General features: G+C 49.0%; 1 protein-coding gene across 1 annotated transcript in view; it reads right to left on the bottom strand.

Annotated features, from left to right (window-relative positions):
* Window positions 1-21,541, bottom strand: part of CRY2 (cryptochrome circadian regulator 2) — a 32,074-nt gene that overhangs the window by 3,465 nt on the left and 7,068 nt on the right. Inside the window, exons 2-11 of the mRNA XM_084775949.1 lie at window positions 21,011-21,119; window positions 18,441-18,583; window positions 16,789-16,973; window positions 16,120-16,208; window positions 9,345-9,485; window positions 6,540-6,851; window positions 6,176-6,327; window positions 5,856-6,058; window positions 5,503-5,595; window positions 4,251-4,392 (exon numbers count right to left, since the gene is read on the bottom strand). Of these exons, the coding sequence (XP_084632075.1) occupies window positions 4,253-4,392; window positions 5,503-5,595; window positions 5,856-6,058; window positions 6,176-6,327; window positions 6,540-6,851; window positions 9,345-9,485; window positions 16,120-16,208; window positions 16,789-16,973; window positions 18,441-18,583; window positions 21,011-21,119 (1,567 nt within the window). The 3' untranslated portion in view covers window positions 4,251-4,252. The remainder of the gene's footprint in view (window positions 1-4,250; window positions 4,393-5,502; window positions 5,596-5,855; window positions 6,059-6,175; window positions 6,328-6,539; window positions 6,852-9,344; window positions 9,486-16,119; window positions 16,209-16,788; window positions 16,974-18,440; window positions 18,584-21,010; window positions 21,120-21,541) is intronic.

Genomic DNA, 21,541 nt, shown 5'->3' with positions numbered 1-21,541 from the left:
TAATCCCAGCACTCAGGAAGCAGAGGCAGGAGGATCTCTGAGTTCGAGGTCAGCCTGGTCTGCAGAGTGAGTTCCAGCACAGCCAGGGCTACACAGAAACCCTGTCTCAAAAAACAAAAACAAAACAGTCAGATGAATTTGGAGCCATGGAGGAAACACAGGCTTCCCGCACATCCCATCCTAGTTCAGGTGCTTACTGCATGCGCGGAGGCAGCCGTGGCTCCTGCTCTTCCTGCTTCCTCCTCCTAGGTGCTAGGACGACCTGTGCCTGGAGCTCAGGCAATCCTTTTAAGGCCACATACTAAATCTAAAGCCAGCTGCGCCTGGGAAGCGATACGCTTTAGATTTTCAAAGCTGGACAGAGCACAGCACAAATGGACATGTGCTGGCAGCTCTCAGGACCTAGTTCTTTTTTTGTTGTTTTTTTGTTTTTGTAAGACAGGGTTTCTCTGTGTAGCCTTGGATGCCCTGGACTTGCTTTGTAGACCAGGCTGGCCTCGAACTCACAGAGGCTTGCCTCTGCCTCCCCAAGTGCTCCCCCACTGCGCCCATCTCAGGACCTTGTTCTTTAAACTAAGTTCAGCCATCTCCCCCTTGAAGAAAGTACTGAGTGCCCAGCCATGCCTTTCGGTTGTTTCTAGGGTGCACTGTGTTGCAGGAACACTTCTGGGTATAACTTCCACGCAGAGCTAGCCTTGCTGGTACACCTGAGATGAGCTTCCTTCTGAAATACCAACTCCAGTGGCATCTCCATTTTGTTTCTTCTGCCCTCAATTCTTGGGGCTCATGGAATTATGGAGAAATCTTTTTAAATTTTAAACTCATTTTAACTGATACATAAAATGGTACATAATGGCATATTATGTGCTTTTGAAAAATATTTTGCCCCTTCTCTCTTCCTTTCATAGACAGCATCTCATATAATCCAGGTTGGCCTTGAATTAGCTATGTAACTAAGCATGACCTTGAACTTCCAATCCTCCTTCCTGAGTCTCCCAAGTGCTGGGATTCCAGGCATGCATCGTGCCCACCTTATCATGTGCTATTCTAACACATGTACTCATTAGGTGTTTCTGAGATCAATGTACACATATGTCCATCAATACTTATCATTTATGAGCAGCTCAGGAGGTGCGTCCCAGCTGAGATCCCCTGGGCAATCTGCAGCCAGGAGCACAGGCTAGGATGCTGAGCCAGGCTCTCACGAAGGGTTGGGCTGCCGCCATCTCCACACTGGATAGGTTGTCACATAGCACTTGAACAAGTGTCAGAGGAACAAAGGGGGGTGGGGGGGGGTGGTTCTGGAAGTCATGTTCCAGGCAGTGAACTCAGCACTAACAAAGCACCGGCCAGACAGGGAAGGGGCTCCTTGGTCGTGGCCCTCTGTGCATGGAGGGGCTTCTCGCAATAGACTGCTGTGCAGTACAAGAAAGGGAGACGAAGCACTGTGCTGTCCTGTGGTAAAATCACCTGCCCAATGCGAGGTGCCAGTGCATTACTGCAGGCTGATGGAACCCTGTGTCAGCAGCTCTGGGGGTTATGGGAACCAGCTGACAGGACTGCTATTTGGAAGCTCACTGTTTTCTTTTTTCAGTTTAGTGAACACTGTAAAAACTAAATGTAGAACATTCGGTTGGCGTGGGTTTGAGGCAAGCATGGAAATCACTGATCCTAGAGATGTTTTTCTGGAGTACTGATTTAAATTGTAATGACTGTTCATGAGACAGCAAGCACCAGAGGCAGTAGGGCCACAATACCACAGAGCAGAGCTAAGAGACTGAAAGAGAGGAATGATTACTCAGACCTTGGCCTGTGGCCCAAGTCACATGACTAAAATGAACAGTTGATGGGCAAAAAGGGACATGTTTTCCCATCCACACAACTGACTGGACCCACAGCCCTCTCTGTGGCCCACCAGTCATGTGATCAGAGTCACTCCGAAGCACATGCAATGAAGCTCTGTGCCCTCCTCTGCCTGGTGTGCTTCACTCACTTTTCACACAAGAGTTTTGATTTTCTCCCTGACATCCTGATATGTGTGACCCAGAGGTGGGGTGGGTGACAAAGCGTTTCACAAATATGGTAAGGGTTAACCTTGGATATCACCTTGATTGGATTTGGGAACAAGAGACTTGTCTCTGAGTGGGTCTATGAGGACATTCCCTAGAAGGACTACCTGCGGGATAAGATTCTCGCCAGGGGCAGTGCTTCTTAGCAGCAGCCTAGATGTGGAGAAAAGCATGGCTGAGCCTGCCTGCCTGCACTCCCTGTTGCTAAGTGCACCTACCCCGCTGCTGCTGCCATTTTTCACTAACATCAGAACCCAGCCCCTTTGACCTTCTGATGCATACTGAAGACCAGTGGCTCTCCAGGAAGTCCTCTGGCCTGCAGCACCAGCCTTGCAGAATGTGCAGTTCCTCGGCTGCTAGCCTCCCAGTATGGAGAAGGCCATCATGGGATTCATTGCATTCTTTAGTAAACATGAACGTTCGGGAGGGTCTGTTCCTCTGGAAAGCCTAATACACCAGGTGAGGGTCTGGAGGCCTAGAGCCCCAGCCTGCACACAGGAGGCACTGTGCTCTTTCCTTTTGGGATTTCTAGAAACACGGTGTTCCTACTGTCTCAGAAAGAAATCTGCTCCTGTCACATCCTCTGACCTCTTGGTTCCTATTCACCTTCAAGAAATTTGTCTGGCTTAACTACCTAATGAAGATACAGAGCACAAGCTGTGAAAAACAACCCCCCAGACCTTACTAGGTGACTACAGTGCACTGAAGGCACTCCTCTTCACAGATGATGTCACTTGGCACAGGCCTTCCATGTGGCTCTCTGTTGCTGCTCCAGTGCTTACTCTTCCTTTAGATGCTGGTTTGACCATCCTGTTCCACAGATGGCTTCTCTCCTAGGAACTCCCTCAAGGGGCCCCTCTGCCTGGTCTCACAGTCTTCCAGGAGGGTCAGGATGAATAAACAAAACCCCAACAATACCCATCCCAGCAGGGGGCACTGTGCTCCAGTACTTCTGAGCTAGGCCCAGGCTGTAAGGCCTGGACACTGGGACACTGCTGGTATCTGCCATGATCTATACTTCCTAGATAACCCACCCAAGCCACAGAGCTGTCAGAGACAATACAATAGAGTTCCAGGACAACTAGGGGTACACAGAGAAACCCTGTCTCAAAAAAAAACAACCCCCCCAAAAAAACCCAACAACAACAAAAAACCCAAAGAGAGAAAGAGAGAGAGAGAGAGAGAGAGAGAGAGAGAGAGAGAGAGAGAGAGAGAGAGAGGATGGCAATCTACATTTCTCCAGTGTTGGCACAAAAACCTTTCTTGGGGAAGGAGGAACAAGGCAAGACTGTCTTCCTTTCTTCCTTCCTTTTTGAATGATTCAGCAACATTACAGAAAGATGTGCACTGACCGGGATGTGCAAAGTTACAGGCTTGGCGAGAAGAGGGGAGGCCTGGTAAGTACAGGCACAAGGATAGCTGGGCCCTTTCACCTTCCTGGGCTGGGCTAAACCCTTCCTGTGTTGCCCTGGTCTGGCTGCCTCCAGAACACACCTTCCATCTGCCACTTCACAGCCTCACATCTGGGTCTCAGATCTGACTCAGGTTAGGAGGCAGAAAGGACAAGTAAACAAGGAGAACAAAACTAAACTTTTCTTCACCCTAGCCAGAAAACAAAGGACTTCAACTTCTTCTAAAATAAATTGTTCTTTTCTTAAAAAATAATCATTTTCTCTTTAAGTTTTAGAAGGTAAACTGGACATGGTGGCTCACACCTGAAATTCTGGCACTCAGGAAGACGAGGCAGGAAGATTGCTACAAACTGAAGATTAGCCTCAGTTACACAGTGAGGCTCTGTCATAAACAAACACTCTAAAGGTTTAGAGCAGTGGTTCTCAACCTGTGGGTCACGGCCCATATGAAGGCTGCACATCTGATACTCTGCATACTAGATATTTACATTGTAATTCAGAACAGAAGTAAACTTATATTTATGAAGTAGCAATGAAAGTAATTTTATGGTTGGGGGTCACCACATCTGAGAAGCTGTATTAAAGGGTCACAGCATCAAGAAGGCAGAGAACCTCTGGTTTAGAAAGTATGAAGCCAGAATGATGGAATTTTGAACTGAAATTCTAACCCCCTTCCCCATCAGGCTTTAATCTGGTTTGCCATTTGAATCTCCAGCTGGCAAGCAACAGCTTTCAAAACCACGACCCACCTCCCCCTGCAAGGACTCACCCTCAGGTGTCCTTGCTTGGTGGCTCTTGGGCAGGCATCTCTGTCACCCTAGCACGCTTGCTGAGCTCTTCACCAGGAGGTTCCTCAGCTGCTTCCAGTTTGCGTTTGGGGGAAGCTGGGCCACTAGATAGTGGTCTGGGGCCTGTGAAGAGGCACAGAGACCTGTCACAGGTACATACCATAATGGTCTCACACTGTACAACTGCTCTTTGGGGACAGGGAGCCCTGCCCTGGCCTCCTTTTCAGCAGTGACCTCACTTGAGGCTGGGTGAGGAGGGCACGGCTTGGCCTGCTGGTAGCATGGTCCTCATGTCTCTGGCTCGAAGCCAGAGGCTGATCTGGCATATTTGCTGTCCTTGCTCTGAAGGTGAGGCTTTCCCTTTGCAGACCTGGGAAAATCCTGGCGATGGAGCATTCCCAGGCTGGCCAGCACCCTTGCTCTCACCTGCTGCTTCTCCTGTCTCGGCCCCTGCCACACCTTGTTCCTCTCTCCCCGTCCTCACCCTGTTCCTCACCGTTCACCGTTTATGTGGCAGGCAGTGGACTTCAAAAACCTCAATGGGACCTTGCCCTGACCTGCGGACTCCCTTCAGTGCAAGGCGACTTGAGCCGAAGTTGCTCTGCGTGGCTTGTCCCTGGCTCTGGATCCCTTCTGTTCCTAGAGAGCGTTCTGCTTTCTCTTGCTTCTGGGGCTTTTCTTGCTATTTCCTTTCCTGGTTCCTTTTTTTTTTTTTAAGTATTATATTTTTACTTATACATTTATATTATTACACATACATAAAATAAACTACATACAACAAGAAGACCCACAGAACAATCAGGAATTATATTCATGTTATAGTCATAGTGTTTTGGCTGTTTGTATTTGGCAACCTTGAAGAAAACGTTTTCCTATCTCAGTGAGGCATCTATCATACCTCATCTCTATCAACTTAAAACATACATCTAGACCTAAAGACATCTTAAGGTTCTTGTCAGGACGAGGCTAAACAGTGCTTAGAGAAGTGCCCCTTGGATGTTCCTATTGAAGTGGCCCTGAGGAAGCCCTAACCCCACATCAAGCCACTCAATGCTACTTCCCTCCAAAAATTGTTAATGGATGCTATTATCTGCCGGCCTTACAGTGTTCTTTGGGTGGAATATAAGCTTCACCAGGCAGATGCTCATTTTGGCCTCAGCCCTGAGTGACTGAGCCAGTGGTGGCATAGACTACAGGAGGCCAGGGAAGCCAGAGATCACTGTAACTACTTACCCGTGTTGCTAATGCTACCAGCCTGGCTAGAACCCGGCTCTGCAACAGGGTGACTGAGGTCTTCCACACAGGAAGGGACAGATGCCAGCAGACCTGGGGGGTAAAGCAAGGGGTAGTCAGAACGTACGTAAGATTAAGAGGGCTGTGCGGTCATGAGAAACAAAGCAGTCAGGAGGGCAGGACCAGGACACGGCCTCTGCCTTTTCCCAACACCCCACAGATGCTCAAAGAGCTCAATCTGGCCCAGCCTGCAGTGTCTTTCCCAGCCTGGGGCCAGCAAACACCAGAAAAAGCCTTCAGGTTAAGTCCTCCCCTGGGTGAGTGAGATCCCAGTGAGGGTAGGTGCTCCTTACAGAGTCCCCGGTATCGTGACAGCTGCTGGTAGATTTGCTTCATGCGCTCAATGTTGAGCCGACTAGTCTCTGCATGGTTGACGATGGGCCTTGGGTAGTCCACACCAATGATGCACTTGGCAGCCTTCTGAACTGACTCAGGGGCATTCCAGGGCTCATAGATGTAGCGAGAAGGGAACCCTTTCAATTTGGGCAGGTATCTCCTGAAACACACACAAGGTAATGTGTCAGCACACTGTGGCTGGTGTTCAAAGGGCCTAGGGTATTTCAGATGAGGAGGCCAAAGTGGTCCAGAGCCAGAGTCTGGCCTACATCCTTACCGAATATAGTCCCCACTGGGGTCCGTGCGTCGGCCAAAGCCCACAGGGCAGTAACAGTGGAAGAACTGTTGGAAGAAAGCACTGCAGGACAGCCACATCCAGCTGCCCGCATTCACGCTGAAATCTGCATCCAGGAGCAGCTCATCAAATACCTAGATGGGGGACAACCAGCCACCTTGGAGACCTGATGCTCTGGCTCTTTCCAAGTTTGTAATACTGTATACCCCAAGGAGCCAAAGCCTTTCTGTTGAGGGCCCAGAGGTGGTGGAAGGGATCTCCTGAACCCAGGGATCCCACCCCAGCCCCCAGCCTAGAAGGAACTGCCTTTGGCTAGGTCACAGGGTACAGGCCAGCTTGCACTCACCCGGACCCCGCTCTCCCAGCTGACCCAGAGGTCCCCGCGGGTGAGGAAGCAGGCCACGGCGTGCCGGGCCAGGTGGTGGATCCAGCCCTCCTGCCTCAGTTGGGTCATGATGGCGTCAATCCAAGGGAAGCCTGTCTTGCCCTCGGCCCACTTAGCCAGGGCTTCAGGGTTGCGGTCCCAGGGGATCTGGATGCAGATGGGGTTCCCCTCCATTCGGTCAAACCTGGGGTTGTTGGTGGCCGCTGTGTAGAAGAACTCTCGCCACAGGAGTTGTCCAAATAAGGAGAGGGGGGGTGTGCTGTTCCTCTTCACCTGCGGGGTGGGCAGAGCACACAGAGGTGAGTACTTGCCTGGTTCTTCACACTGTGACGCTCACGTCTCCTGTGCAGGGCAACCTGGAGTGTCTCCCAAGCTGGAGCCATGGCTCCAAATCCCCTGGATGTGCAGAGGAACTAGACTCACAGTTGACAGTGTACAACATGCAGGCCCTGCCCTGAGCACCAAGGATGGCTTCCGAGGCTAGGGGTGGGGGAATGACACTATGGAACTCTTCAAGACTACTCAGGATTCTGTGGCTCTGCCTTCTGGAAAGCTGAAGGGATTTTACACAGAATTAGCAATTTAAAAATGTCAAGTCTGCTTAGGAAAAAAAAAAGGAAAGGAAGGAAGGAAAGAAAAGAGGGAGGGAGGGGCTAGAGAGATGGCTCAGAGCTTAAGAGCACTGCCTGCTCTTCCAAAGGTCCTGAGTTCAATTCCCAGCAACCTCTTCTGACTTGCAGTTGTATATGCAGGCAGAATACTATATACATAATAATAAATATTTTTTGAATGGCAAGTCTGAACACTAAATAACTCATTGAACCCAGAGGAGTTGAGTTGGTATCTACCTAGAGCCTTCACCCTTACTACCTAGTTCATAGTACTAGGACATACTCTGTGGGCTGCCAGAGGAAAAGGATAAACAGCAACCCAGTTGCAACCACTTTGATCTACAATGGTGACCTGCCTGCAGTATATACTGGCATAATACTGGCACAAAAGTTGTGGGAATAACCAATCACTATGTAACTGAATTTAAGACCCACTCCAGGAGATGGAACCCATTCCTGACACTGCTCATGTGGCCAAGAATCTGAGACTTAACGAGGCCTTGGATTAATGGGAAAATTAAATGCTACTGTTCTGCTAAAGGAATGTAGCAATCAAATGACTCCTAAAGACATTCTGTTCACAGACTCATAGATTCTGTTGCTCAGCCATCATTAGAGAAGCTTCCTGTTGCAGTAGGTGGACTCAAATATGAAGACCCACAACTGCACCAAGTGCAGAGAGTGAGACACCTCAGAATACTACTCAGTCTTAAATGAAATGTCTCTATTAAATCTCTCCCCTCTGGGCTCAGGGAACTCTCTGGAACAGGAGGTGGGAAGACTGTAAGAGCCAGTGGGCATGGAAGACACCACAGAAAAAGCTCTTCTAGATGCCGAGGACTGAAGCACTGTGACCTCACAGAGATGTGGCGGCTACACAGGTGCATAGCTCTAAAGCTGTGAGAGGGAGCGGACATGAGCCCCCATCACCAACCCAGAAGCTGTCTCCAACTGATAACTGCTCACAAAGGGAAATTAATTTTCTCCAGTGCAGTCTTATTGGGTATACAAAGTGCACTTAAGGGCAGAGCCCATGCCAGCAGTCGGCAGTGAACACAGAACAAGCTCAGTGCTGTTTTTGGAGGTCTTTTGTTGTTTGTTTTGTTTTTTGTCTGGATCTCATTAATACTTTGGCTCAGCACTTTCTTTTTTTCTTTCTTTTAAACTTTACAGGTCTTTTACTCATACATTATGGTTTCTGGTTTTGTGCTTTTATGGAATTTCCATGTGTGCAAAAATATGTGTCTTTGTGTTTATATGTGTTTCTTGGGCTTTTTCTTTGGCTCTTTTTTTTTCCCTGTTCATTAGTTTTGTCCAATTCATGTTTATTTTTCTTCTCTTTTTCTTCTTCTTCTTTTTTTAAGATGCCTGTTTATATTCTAACAAGACAGGAAAAAAAGGGTGTAGATTTGAGTTGGTGAGGAAGTAGGGAGGATCTAGGACTGGGATGATAGCAAACTATAATCAGAATATACTGTATAAAAAATTAAGAAGTATCAAGTCTGGATTTTAGTTAAATAATGTATAAGCAACAGTCCCAGAGCATAAAAGGATTAGATCTACACAAACGATGACCTCCCCTGATAAACTATCCACCAAACTACCAAAGCCACCCCATTCCGTGAAACTGATACTGCTGGGCTGCGGAAAGCAACACTAAAAACCAAAGGCACAGTATGGCCTAAGGAGCCTCTCTGTGGAACGCTTTAACAGAGCCTCCAGGCTGCAGGTCAGTCCTGTTCGCAGCCCTTCTAGGCCACCCCTGGACTTCCCTTTAAACTCCGGTCCCAGCTCCAGTGAGGGCAGCTGTGCCTTTTTGCTTAGGATTGCCTCTGGCCTCACTGCTCATGTCCCATACTGAGATCCCAAGCCTTTACTTATCAGCTGCTAGTGAATGTGCCACCTCAGAAGCCTCTGAGGTCAGCTTTTCTGTCTCATCTTCAAAACTATAGGAGAATCTAGGTTCACTCACATCAGTGACCCAGTTCTACACAGCTGTCACCTCTTGGAAACCAACCATCTCTGGTTTCTCTGAATTGAGTGTCTTCAGGACTTTTGAAGACCAGCCCCAAAGCCAGTAAGAAGGGCCCTTTCTGGGATGACTGGCAACACGTGTTGTGCCTGGGGGTATCTGTGCATGCTCCCTGCACCTCACCTTCTTGTACAAGTCCCACAGGCGGTAGTAGAAGAGGCGGCAGGAGAGGCATCCAAAGCGCAGGTAGGGGCTGAGGCCTGTGGGGCTGGCAAGCAAGGAATTGGCGTTCATCCGAGGTCTCTCATAGTTGGCAACCCAGGCCTACAGAAGACAGGTGACAGAAGAAATGTTGATTCTTTACCCAAGGCCAAAAAAACCAAGGTCCTAGAGCCAGGCCCTGAACATTGCATTCCACTCTCCTGCTTGGGGACCATGTTCTTGCCCTGACTTCAGTGTTCAATCTGTGGGTGACTGTGAATGACTTATTCAGCTCCTCAACTATTCAACAAAGGCATTCCCCATCTCTAGGGATTAAATGAAGTAGGAAAGAATGCTGAGAACATGGAACAAACTGTGTAATTACATAGAAGGGGTAAGGCATATGCTTTACAGAAAATAATCCTCCTAGCTCAGTCCCTGCTCTAGTCACCAGAAGCCTGAGGTTGCCACTGCAGTCTAGGACACCCAGGGACTTCTCAGCATTGTTAAATGGCCAGGAAAATAGAAAACTCCCAACCCACTTCCGGAGACCAACAAAGCCACTCATTTCTGTGGCTTCTTGTCTTACATTGTTGGTCTTGTTTTCCTCATCCACAGCCCCTGGCACACTGCTCTGCTTTCCAGATACACCATTCTGAGGAGGATTCTCACTAGACCTTCACAATACTCGGAATATCTATGATGGTTATCATCTTCTACACAGAGTAATTGGCCTCAAAATGCTTCTGTGCCTCTTGGGGTCGGTGTCCTGGTAGGAGACAGGCTGCAGAGAGCCTGGGAGTCTCACTGTAAACTCCAGTCTCCACGCTACTAGCTCTGTCCCTAACACCTTTCCTTCCTGCCCACTCCAATACCTCCCATTCAGCCTTGAGGTGCCCTTCCTTCCTGTAGCAAGCAGGCAAGAGCAGCTTATGAAAAACCTCACCCTTCCCCAGCCAGGTGGGGAAACACCTTAATTCTCATTCAATATCACTGACAAGCTTTCCTGCACCCTCTTCCTCTGTGGGGGGGAAAAAATGAGGACATGGCTGTTGCAAAGTATGGTTGAAGAGAAGGATACTATTGTAGATATGAGGGAAAGTTCAATCAGAGGCGTCTGGAAGAATCCAGACTAAACAGGGCCATGGGGATGGGGCAAAGATAAAGAAGGAGAGGCGGGAAGGGGAGAGGAGAAGAGGGGAAAGAAGGGGAGGGGAGAGGGACAAGTGGATCAAGAGAGTTATTGAGAACCAAGAGGCCACTAGAGCACATAGCTAAAATGGCTGGATTATATAGGAATCAGAAGGTGCGGGAAGAAAAGCCCAGCCCCAGGCCTGGAGGGTTTAGGGTAGAGAGTGGGGTGAGAAGTGCTGGGAGGAACCACAGGTACTGAGTGAGACTTGTCCCAGTGTCTTAGGGATCTGACACTCTCCCCTATAATTTCCATATCAAAAATATGAAATAATGATCTTATTTCTCCTCTGCAAACCAAGTAACCAACACGACAAAGGACCTGTGATAGCCAGTGGGCCTCTTGCACTAGGCTCTGCCCTCCATAACCAAGCCGCCTCCGCCACCTGACTCCCACCTGACTCCCACCTGACTCCCACCTGACTCCCACCTGACTCCCACCGGACTCCCACCTCCACTTTGCAGCCTAAGCCTTGCTGTCTGACTTTGCTGGTACCTAGCCTCCAGTCACTTCCACTCCAGAGTCCTCGGGCACTGCTGTCCTTGTATTCTGGGCAATCTCACCAGTATCAAACCTTGCTGCTCACTCCCCATCTCTGCTTGCAATCCATAGGTCTCTCCTGACCTCTCCATGTGGTCCACCTGGCTAGCTGCTAGTCACTCTAGGTCAGTGATTCTCAACCTGTGGGTCATAACCCATTTGGGGGGGGTGTGGGTGTGGAACAACGCTTTCACAGAAAGGTCATATATCAGATATCCTGTATATCAGATATTTACATTATGATTCATAACAGTAGCAAAATTACAGTTATGAAGTAATAACACAATAATTTTATGGTTGGGGTGACAATCCTGAGGAACGATATTAAAGGGCCGCAGCATTAGGAGGGCTGAGAACCACTGCTCCAGGTACTCTGTAAGTTCTCTCTTCTCCATCCCTTAATGTTATAGCCTGGGCTCTGCCTTTGCCCTAGGCCCATCTTTTGGCAGGCACTCTCCACATTCATAGCCGCAGCCCAGCTAGATCTACCCGGCTGCCTCGTGTATAACCTGCTCTTTTCCTTAAGCTCATACTTGTGCTGAACTCCTCAAAAAGAAAGCAACTTTGGGCTGGAGAGATGGCGCAGTGGTTAAGAGCACTGTCTACTCTTCCAGAGGTCCTGAGTTCAATTCCCAGCAACCACACGGTGGCTCACATCCACCTATGTGATCTTATGCCCTCTTCTGACATTCAGGTGAAATACTGTATATACAATAATAAATTAATTAATTAAAAAAAAGCAACTTTATCCACCTCACTAGCCAAGGACAGACGTAGCCATCACCCCTCCCCTTCCTCATGTCCTGAATCTTCCACCCAACATTCTCAAATGTTCTTTCCACCCACTACTGGTGAGATAAAATCTAGGCTGGACTATGAGGACAAGCTCCTCCTGTGCACTGTCCACACCGGGAATGGACGGCCTCGGCTGCCCAGCAGACTGAGAAGGCCACATAGCTCAGAGGCAGCCCACACCTATCTGGCCTCTCCCTGCCACTGTTTCTCAAACACTTGGTGGTTATCAGCCTTGGTGGCCGTGGTCCTTGCCTGGTGCCTATCTTCCCCCTGCACTTTCACTTGGTTGCTTAAGTGTCTCTTAAAGATGCTTCTGCCAGCATATCTCCTTGTTTCCCCTGTCCCCTGATCCTGCAGTTTCAACCTTTATAAACATTTTATTTTGGGCTAGAGAGATGGCTCATAGGTTAAGAGCACTGGCTGCTCTTTCAAAGGTCCTGAGTTCAATTCCCAGCAACCACATGGTGGCTCACACCCATCTATAATGAGATCTGGGGCCCTCTTCTGGTGTGCAGGTGTACATGTAGGCAAGAACACTGTATACATAATCAATAAATAAATCTTCAAAAAAAAACCATTTTATTTTTTCTATGTGTACCTGTATATGTACGAACGTGGGTACATGTGTGCAGGGTATGGAGGCCAGGGGGACACTGGGTGTCTTCCTCTCTTGCTTCCTGACTTATATCCTTGAGACATACTCTTACTGAACTTGGAGCTCACTTTTGTGTTTTTGGGGAGGGGCTAAGTTGGTGACTAGACAGACTTAGTAGTCTTTCCTGTAACTGGAGTCACAGGTGTGTGAGATCACACTGAACTACATGACCAGCTGTGTGTGTAGGCCCTGATATCTGAACTCAGTCCTTCTGCTTGTGAAACAAACACTGCTACGCCCAAACCATCTCTTCAGTCCCCAATCTTTTTATTTTAAATGAAACACAGACAGAGAAACCCACACAAGTGTGTGGCTTTGTAAATTCTTCTAAAGCAAACATCCAAGTAAATTGTGGAAACAGGGCCTTGCTAGTCACCCAGGAAGTTGGGCTCTGTGCTCAGCCCTCACCAGCCTCCTCCCTCCCTCCCTAGTGACATCAGCCCTGAGATGTTTACATTTTTCTACTTGTGCAAAGTGTGTTTGGAGCAGCTTTATTTTTCCACAACTATTCTTGGATTCTTAAGTACCTGCTTGTCTGCCCCTGCCCCTAACGTCTTGGCCATTTAAGAAGCATCCACATCAAAGTCTCTTTTAGGCACATACTCTCTGCCACCCTCCTTTCCCTTTTAATGTTTCTGTGGACGGACTCAGGCGCTGCACTTGTCTGGATTCTGCTGCTTGCACACTCAGTCTGACACATCCCTCTGTCCTGTGTCTGACGTGTAAGTTGACTGGTACTGGAGACTGGACTGAACTTGGGTGTGGTCCTTTGCAAAGTCTACAGTAGGGGCACACATGATGTCATCACTGAAGCTGCAAAATGGTGGCACTCTAATTCTACTATCCTTTTTCCATTTAATAAACAGAATACTGGAGCGGCTCAGCATTTAAAAGCACTTGCTACTCTTTCAGAGGACCCAGAACCCACATGATAGCCCACAGCTGTCTGTAACTCCAGTTCCAGGGGATCTAATGCCCTCTTCTGACCTCTGTGGGCACCAGGCATACATGGGATGCACATACATATGTATTGGCAAAACAGACATATAAAAGTAAAATTAGGGGGCTGGAGAGGTGGCTCAGTGGTTAAGAGTGCTGTCTGCTCTTTCAGAGGTCCTGAGTTCAATTCCCAGTAACCACATGGTGGCTCACAACCATCCAGAATGAGATCTAATGCCCTGCACTGTATACATAATAAATAATTTTTTTAAAAAAAGTAAAATTAATATATGTATTTTAAGAATCAGAATGTCATTACATGCCAGGTAGTGGCTGTATACACCTTTAATCTTAGCACTCAGGGAGGCAGAAGCAGGCAGATCTCTATGAATTCGAGGCCAGTCTGGTCTACAGAGTGAATTCCAGGACAGATACGGACACACAGAGAAACCTTGTCTTGAAAAAAAACAAAAAAGAATGTCATTACAGAGATCCCCAGAGGTACAGAGCATATAATGTGGCGCCCTTTTTGGTAGTGCATCAAGTGTTTTAATGGAGCACCTGCCTTCTCTCATCTCAGTTCTATTGGGCAAGGCAGAGCTAAGGTTGCCTCTGACTTTCCAAGTGGGCTCAGGATATAAATGTGGTCATGGAACACACTGCATCCCTGACCACAATGACCAAGCCAGGGAAGAGCACATGACCAGTGAAAATATTTCTTTGGACTTTTACTGAAGCTCTTGAAAAAGAGGCAAGCCCCTTCCTCTAAACAGACAGAAGAGAGGCTGTGCAGACTAACTTCACCACTGCTAAGGGAAGCTGCCCTGAGAGTGGTCTCACACAGAGGAGTGAAGCTAAGGGAGGAAGGATGTCTGCTCCAACATTCTTGGGACAACTGGATCTAGCTATGCTCAAAAGCTACACCTTAGACTCCTGGTATATTGGTTTTAAAAACTCCTCCTTTCAAACTGGCCTTTCAAAAGCCAGTTGCAAGTGCAACACTTGATTGATAATTAATCTTGATGCTCTTTGCTCCTGGCAACCCTCTGACTTGCTGCTTTCCTAACTGTTAGGCCATCTGCAACTGAACAATGTGTGTCTGGAACCTGTCAGTCCTAGTCATCAGTTTTTGTAGCTCCTAACGCATCCCAACATAAATGGCTGCTCCCTTCAGATTTGAAGAACTAAAAAGGTTAATTTCTTCAATCCAACACCTGTGGTTTGCCCAGTGAGTGGAGGACAGGGTAGCATCCAGGGGTGTGTGGAAAATGGCTCCTGATTTGGTGATTTGAGGGGGTAATCCTCTATAAAAAAAAAAATTAAGGTAATAAAAATGAGAATTCATTAGGCCACAGGTTAGCGCTGGACATCTGTGACTCTTGCTTCTCCTGCTACTCCCTTTTGCCTGCTCCTGGCCAAACCTCTGTCTCCAAGCAGCCTAAAAATCTCTGGGTTTGGTGTTTCGTTTTTCCCTTTTATCTGGTGTTAGGATGGAATGAGGGTTTGCGCATGTCTGGGAAACCCTCTACCACAAAGCTACATCCCAGCCCTGGGCAGAGCTCTTGATGTAGACAAAGAAAGTTGGTCCTTCACAGCTGCTGACTCTGGCCTTCATCTTTCAGACTGGAGGAACTTGTACTAGCCTCAGCTGAGAGAAAAATCTGGATATTCAGTCTGCTGAGTTGAGGGAGGGAGGGAAGCTATCAGCACAGCTTTGAGTACTGGCTGGGCACTCCTGAGGCTGGGAAAGCACCCTTCCTAAGTAGGCCACCTTGGGCCCTTTTTCCATTGCTATCACCAAGCGGCTGGTGAAACACTTTGCCACTTTAGTGGAACAGAAAAGGCTGTGCTTTTAAAGGCCAGACTACAGAGAGACTGCAGGGTCAGGGAGCTTGGAAGGGAAAGTCCTCAGTTCATGGAAACTGGTCTGTTTCTCTGGTCACAGTAAGGTAGTGCCTCTGGGCCTCAGACTCTCACTTCTTGCTAATTCCCACCGCAAGGAAGGTGGGCCACATGTTGTCAGGGTCTAAGCAAATGGAATGCAAAGCTGTGGAGGAAAAAAAGAGATGGGGAGGGGCCACCTGACACCAGTAGTTGACCTTATGGGCTTTACCACCTGAACAGCTCTATGATTTGGTTCCTTTAAGGCAGAGTCTCACTCCATAGCCCACTCTGGCCTGGAACCTAAAGCAATCCTTCTGCCTCAGCCCTCTTCAATGCTGGTACATTTACAGGTACGCACCAAGCCTGGTTGGATGCCCTTTCAGTAGCGAATCCTCTCCAAAGAAGAAAGTTAACCAGTACAAACTGTGATCACATGGAACTCCGCCTCCCCACACTACTTAGAAATGGTATGACCTTAGGCAGGTTACTCAACCTCTCTAAGCCCAGCCTTGTAATCTGTCAGATGGGGAGCCTAATGCCTGCCTGTGGGGCTGCTGGGCAGATGAAGGGACATAGTGCAATCAGGAACTTAAGCCAGCTGCCAGCACAGGGATGGGCCCTCTAACCAGGAGCTGCTGTCAACGTTGCCATCAGTTTCCTGTTGTCAGCCACTCAGAGAGTGGTTAACACAAACCTGACCCACATCCCTTGCTGTGCAACTGCAGTTCTGTGGCTCAGGGACAGGGCTATACCTTTCGTTCCAAGTGCTTGTCCAGGCGGGCCAGAGCTTCTGTCTCTCCTCCTTGCCAGACAGCTGGGCCAAGTCCTTCTGTGGGGAAGCCTACAAAAGGAGCAGCAGGCCATAGCATTGCAGGTCACCTCAGAAACAGCTCAGTAAACACCTTTAAGGTGATTTACAATTATTAAAATGATAATTTCCACTATTCACACTGAACTGTTCTTTAACCCAAACCACAGACTAGGTGCTACTGAGACTGAGAAAACCCTTAAAGTAAAGAAGGCTAGCTTTATTCAGATCAGAAGATGGTCTGGGCAAGAGGAGAGAGGAAGGAAGGTAGGCTGGATGCCCAGAGACAGGGTTAGTTATTCCAGTGGAGAAGCCCACTGACAAGCACCAGACAGCGCCTCTATTGTTGGAGAGAGGAACTACACAAAGAGGCTCCAGTATTTGGCAGGGCACAGGCAGAAATTCACTAGTCATGGGGGTGGGGTAGGCTGAACAGCCATTTTTTCTGTGTTTTGTTTTATTTTTGTTTTTTTTTAGCCCAAGCTTGGCTGTTTCTCCTGCCTCTGTCTCCAAGATTCTGAGATTACAGGCATGTCCCACTAGGCCAGTATTTTCTAATTTTGACAAAGAAGGAAACAGGAAAGCCACTTCCCACATAGGAAGGCACACGGACCCAGTTCCTCCAGGGAAGGCACGCCGTAGGTGTCATCATGGTTCTCCTGGATCTCTGCCCTGCAGCTCTCCATCTGCTGGCTGGTCACAGCGCCCACTGGCTTCTTGGGCAGCTCCATACGGCTGATGATGGCCTGAAAGCGCTTGTAGGTAAGGGGTGGTTTCTGCCCATTCAGTTCGATGATTCTGGGGAGCCCAAAGCATATCTAAAGTCACTCCTGAGGCCCTTTATTTTGGGGTCCCTGACCACCCAAAAAAAAAGCACAGACTCAAAAGCTCTGAGGGTCTCTCTCCTCATCAGCTCACGGTCCCACCCCTGAGTAGAAAGGAGGGAGCAGGGGAGGCTGTAATCTCCATTTTACCGAGAGGGAAAATGAAGCCCAAAGAGCTGGAACAGGTGCCTCAGGTAATGGAGCAAGGCAGGGCCAGAGCTGGGATTCAATTCCAGGTTCCCTGGTGTCCATGTGGAGACGCCTAGAGACAGAGACTGACCGTATCTCTCTAGTCAGACAGAAAATCCCCCATGGGCCTTCTGGGTACCTATTTGACCACACCAAGGGCCTCTCTCCACCCCATTCTGAGCCTCTGAAGGCTATGTGGTGAGGGCTGCGCCATGCTCCTTTCTTGGAGGCTCACCCTCCTGCTAGCCTTGTTTACTAGAGCGGAGATGTGTAGGCCAGCTGATGCTCCCCGAGTCAGCACCTGGGAGCGTGCGAAACAGCCTCAACAAAGAGTTTTGCGGTGTGCCAAGTGCTTTTCACAAGCAAGAAGGAGAAAGGGATGAGGGCTGAAGAAGAGAACTGCACTGCTTCTCTAAGGGGAGATCTGGATGGTTTGTGCTCTTGCTGGCTGAGGAGCTTATGCAAGGCCTGCCTGTCTGGGTGAGTCTATTTCTCCCTGGGCTGTCCCCCGTTAGCCCAGACAGGAGCTGGCTGCTGCCTCTGCAGTCCCTCCTCTGGCACGTGGCAGAGGAAGGGCTGCACACCAAGCCTCTCCTCCTGAGGGCTTGGCTCACGTGCACAGCTGTGTGACTGAGCTTCCTGGCAGCCAGCCCTTGGTTGAGGAGGAGGGCAGGGAGCAGCAGCAGCAGCAGAGTGACATCTCCAGTAGAGAAGGGGGACAGAGCACAGAGGCTGGCCACTGGGGGAAAAGGCTCTGCTGTGGTTAACCAGCACCCTGCAGGGGTCTCTAGAGCTCTCAAACAGCATCAGAATGCATGGCCTGGAAACCCAAATAGGCAGAGCAGACCCAGGAAGGATCCTAGGGCTGGAAACTAGGTCTGTGGGAGCAGCGACCTGCAATCAGGAGTGACAGATGGGGTCTGCCAAGCTTAGGATATTGGGAGCACAGCAGAGGTGAGGGGAGCAGAAGCTCAACGAGTCAATGACAGATCTGTGAAGACCCTGTGTGGAGTTAGGTCCTCTCTGCTTTCACAGCTTGGGCCTAACCAAGCCTCTTTGTTATTCAAATTGGGTAGCCTCTTGGTGACTTCTTTAGCCCCCAACTCTGGCCCACTCTTGTCCACTTTCTAGAAAACACCATACCTCATGACCTAGGTAGCCCTCTTGAGGAACTGGCCGAAGTTCCACTTAAGAGGAGCCCAAACCACCAATTCTAACTACAGGCAACCTCCTAAGAACCCCCACGTCTTACCTGTCCAGGTCATAGAGGGTATGAGAGTTCTCAGTCACCACCTCCACACCAGCCTCCTTGGCCATCTTCATAATGGCCGCATCCCGTTCTTTCCCAAAGGGTTCGGAGTCATACTCAAAGGTCAGGCGAGTCACCCCCCATTCCTGTGGGGAGATAATCTGTTATGCACGGTACTGTTGGAGAAAAGGGACCTGGGCACTCAACTCCTCTCAGGGAGTGAACATGGCTAATCTTGAGCCATATTAGAATGGCAACAGAACAAAGGAAGGGCATCAGACAATAGTTTAAACTGGAAAGCAAGGAGCCCGAGGCTTAGAAAGTGTGAAGTACACTCCCAGGAGGGGGAGGCAATTGCACTGCTGTCGTGGATTCAGTAAGAAGGCCTTGTGCATTCACTTGAGGTGGGAGAATGAAGCTATAAATACAGTGTTCCCAGGGGAGCCCCCAACCCACAGAGAGGCACTGACTCACGGTGGAAACGGGCGGGGACGACACCCACTGGATCACTAACTCCCGCCTGCTCTGCAGCCTTTCCTAGGCCTCCTCAGACTCTACAAACTTGTGGCCTACTTTTCTTGGCAGACTTATGCTATGTAAAGTGTCTTAATGGTTTCCACAGCAACACTCCCTAGGCCAGAAGCAAACAGAGCTAATAGCTCAGAGCTGGAGAAGGTGGAGTGAGCCTTAGTCCAGAGGTTGCCGAAAACAAACTGAAGAGTCTACAGGTGGTGAAGAGGGGAATTCTTTTCTGAGCTTTCAGTCACTTCTGGTAGGAATAGCCAGTCTCCTAGCAACACAGGAGAAAGTTGACCCAGCAAAAGCTATCTGGATGAGCCACAGAAAGCCCTACAGCATGTAACTAGCCAGAAGGAAACAATCTAGCCAGTCTGTGGTCATAGTCCCTTAAAGCTTTGAACTACTGGCAAATACCCTCATTCAGCCCTGCCCGGGGTGGGGGTGGGGTGGGTTCTTAGCAGGGTGGAAATCCAGCCTAAGTCCAAACACAGTAAACATTTATTTAGCCCTTACTATGCTAAGTGGTTCACATAGATGACGTCATTACACACTCATATAACCCTGTGAATGAGAAGATTCTCATTAAATGACAGCCCCACTCCTTCAGGATAATTCTCCTGTGCCTTGTCCTATTTCTACCACAGCATTTGTCACAGGCAATGAAGCTGCCCATTACCTGCCTGTTTTGCCCTCATCATGTGGACTCAGAGCAGAAAGAATGCTGTGTGGGCATCACTATCACCTTGTCAGCCAGTATGGGGCCTGGCAGCGAGGAGAAGCTCAATAATCACACAGTGAGTGATTCGGGGAACAACCGATCTGTATTTCTGAGCTACAGCCTGTTTGGCCTCTGAGCTGCTGGGAGAGAAAGGATCACTGTGGAGGGATAAGAAAGACAAAATGGTTTCTGTTACAGCTGTCTTGGCTTTGCTGTGCTGGGGATGGGGCCAGGGCCTCATGCACACCGGGCAAGTGCTCTAGCACTGAGCCACAGGCTAACAAATGTATGTGTGTGGTATGGTGGGTAAACACACAGATCTGTGTCAGAGAGCCCAAGACAAGCTCCTGGCCAGGAGTGCATGCTAACTCCCTCATCTGTAACCCTGAGATGCAGAACCCACCCCCTGGAGCTGCTGAGGGGTGGGTGTCAGGCCACGTTAGCAGCTGGAACAGGACTCAGTCAGTCCTTGGAGAACGTCAGTGACTAGTGTCCAGTGAGTCATAGGGGTACAGAACTATGGGTGGGGGGGAGATATGAAGCTATTTTCTTTGATATTATATTTTCCCTCCTGGCACAGAATTTGGAGTGCTACTGACGATGAAGTGGAATAGTCTAGATTGCTCTATCCCATGAGAACATTTGCCTCTGCTTGTACCTTAAAATAAGTATTTTAGACGGGCTCGGTGGCGCACACCTATTATCTCAGCACTTGGGGAAGCAAAGACAGGCTGATTTTTGTGCCAGCCTGGTCTACAAAGAGAGTCCAGGATAGTCAAGGCTGCATAGAGAAACCTTGTCTCGAAAAACAAACAAACAAAAACCATGCATTTTAAAGGGACTGGGAGGAAACAGGCTTCCTCCAATATGGCCCCTGAATGAAGATTTTATCATTGCTTACCACAGGAAACAGAGACGCCCTCAAATGCCTGACTGACTTTTTTCCTAATAAGCAGAGCAAGTGAGGTGGGCAGCACCCCTTGTCAGACAGGAAACCCCACCCTCAGAGCCTTGGCAAGAACAAGCCCTAATAAAACGTACTGGCTTGAGCCAAGGAGACATAAGGAAGCAGCAGCAGCAGGGTGGAAGGACTTACCACACCGCGTGTCTGGGCTGAGCTGGGATCTTTCCAAACAACACTGATTTTACAGTTTTTTCCCTTAACAGTTTCTACCCCGCTGGCAAATTTACCAGCTGCTTCTGCTTCCGACCTCCCTAGCAGCCATTTCAGTGGCCAGACAGGCACCAGTGTTTCCATTTTGCCAGCCAGAATAGCATTTCCCTCTGTGGGGAGATGCCAGGCAGCAGAATCTCGCTCTCAGGCCCACATGCTCACCTTGAACAGCCTTGGGAACACGTCAGCTGGCTGCCCACGGACTACAAACAGACGGGAGTTCAGTTTTCTTAAGCTTGTGTCCAGATCTTCTAGAGACTGCAGTAGAAACCTGCGGAGTCCACAAAGGCCTTGTTAGTAACATGAGTGGAGCGGGATGGAGGTGGTGAACAACAGGACACACACACACACACACACACACACACACACACACACACTTTCCTAACAAAGCAGGGAGAACCCGCCCACTGCTCATGCCCAACAAGTTGGTATGCGGCATGCAGGGCTGGAGGTCTGGCCTGAGCTCAGCCCAGGAGTGATGGGGTTAACTTCCAGTTTACTAGCTAGCTGTGTGTGCCATGAGGCATGGGATTAACTGTAGGGATTAACAGACTTGCTAAAATGTTGTCTCATGGTATCACTAAGAAAGTCAAATCAGATAATGCAGGGAAAACCTCAGGCAGCGCCTGGGCATAAGGGGATCAGTGAGAGCTGCTCTTAGTGCTGTTTAATACAGCCTACAGTCTGGGCTGT

This window comes from Acomys minous, assembly GCF_964271855.1.
Source record: "Acomys minous genome assembly, chromosome: 3".
NCBI lineage: Eukaryota > Metazoa > Chordata > Mammalia > Rodentia > Muridae > Acomys > Acomys minous.
This window is presented reverse-complemented; position numbering and strand designations above follow the sequence as displayed.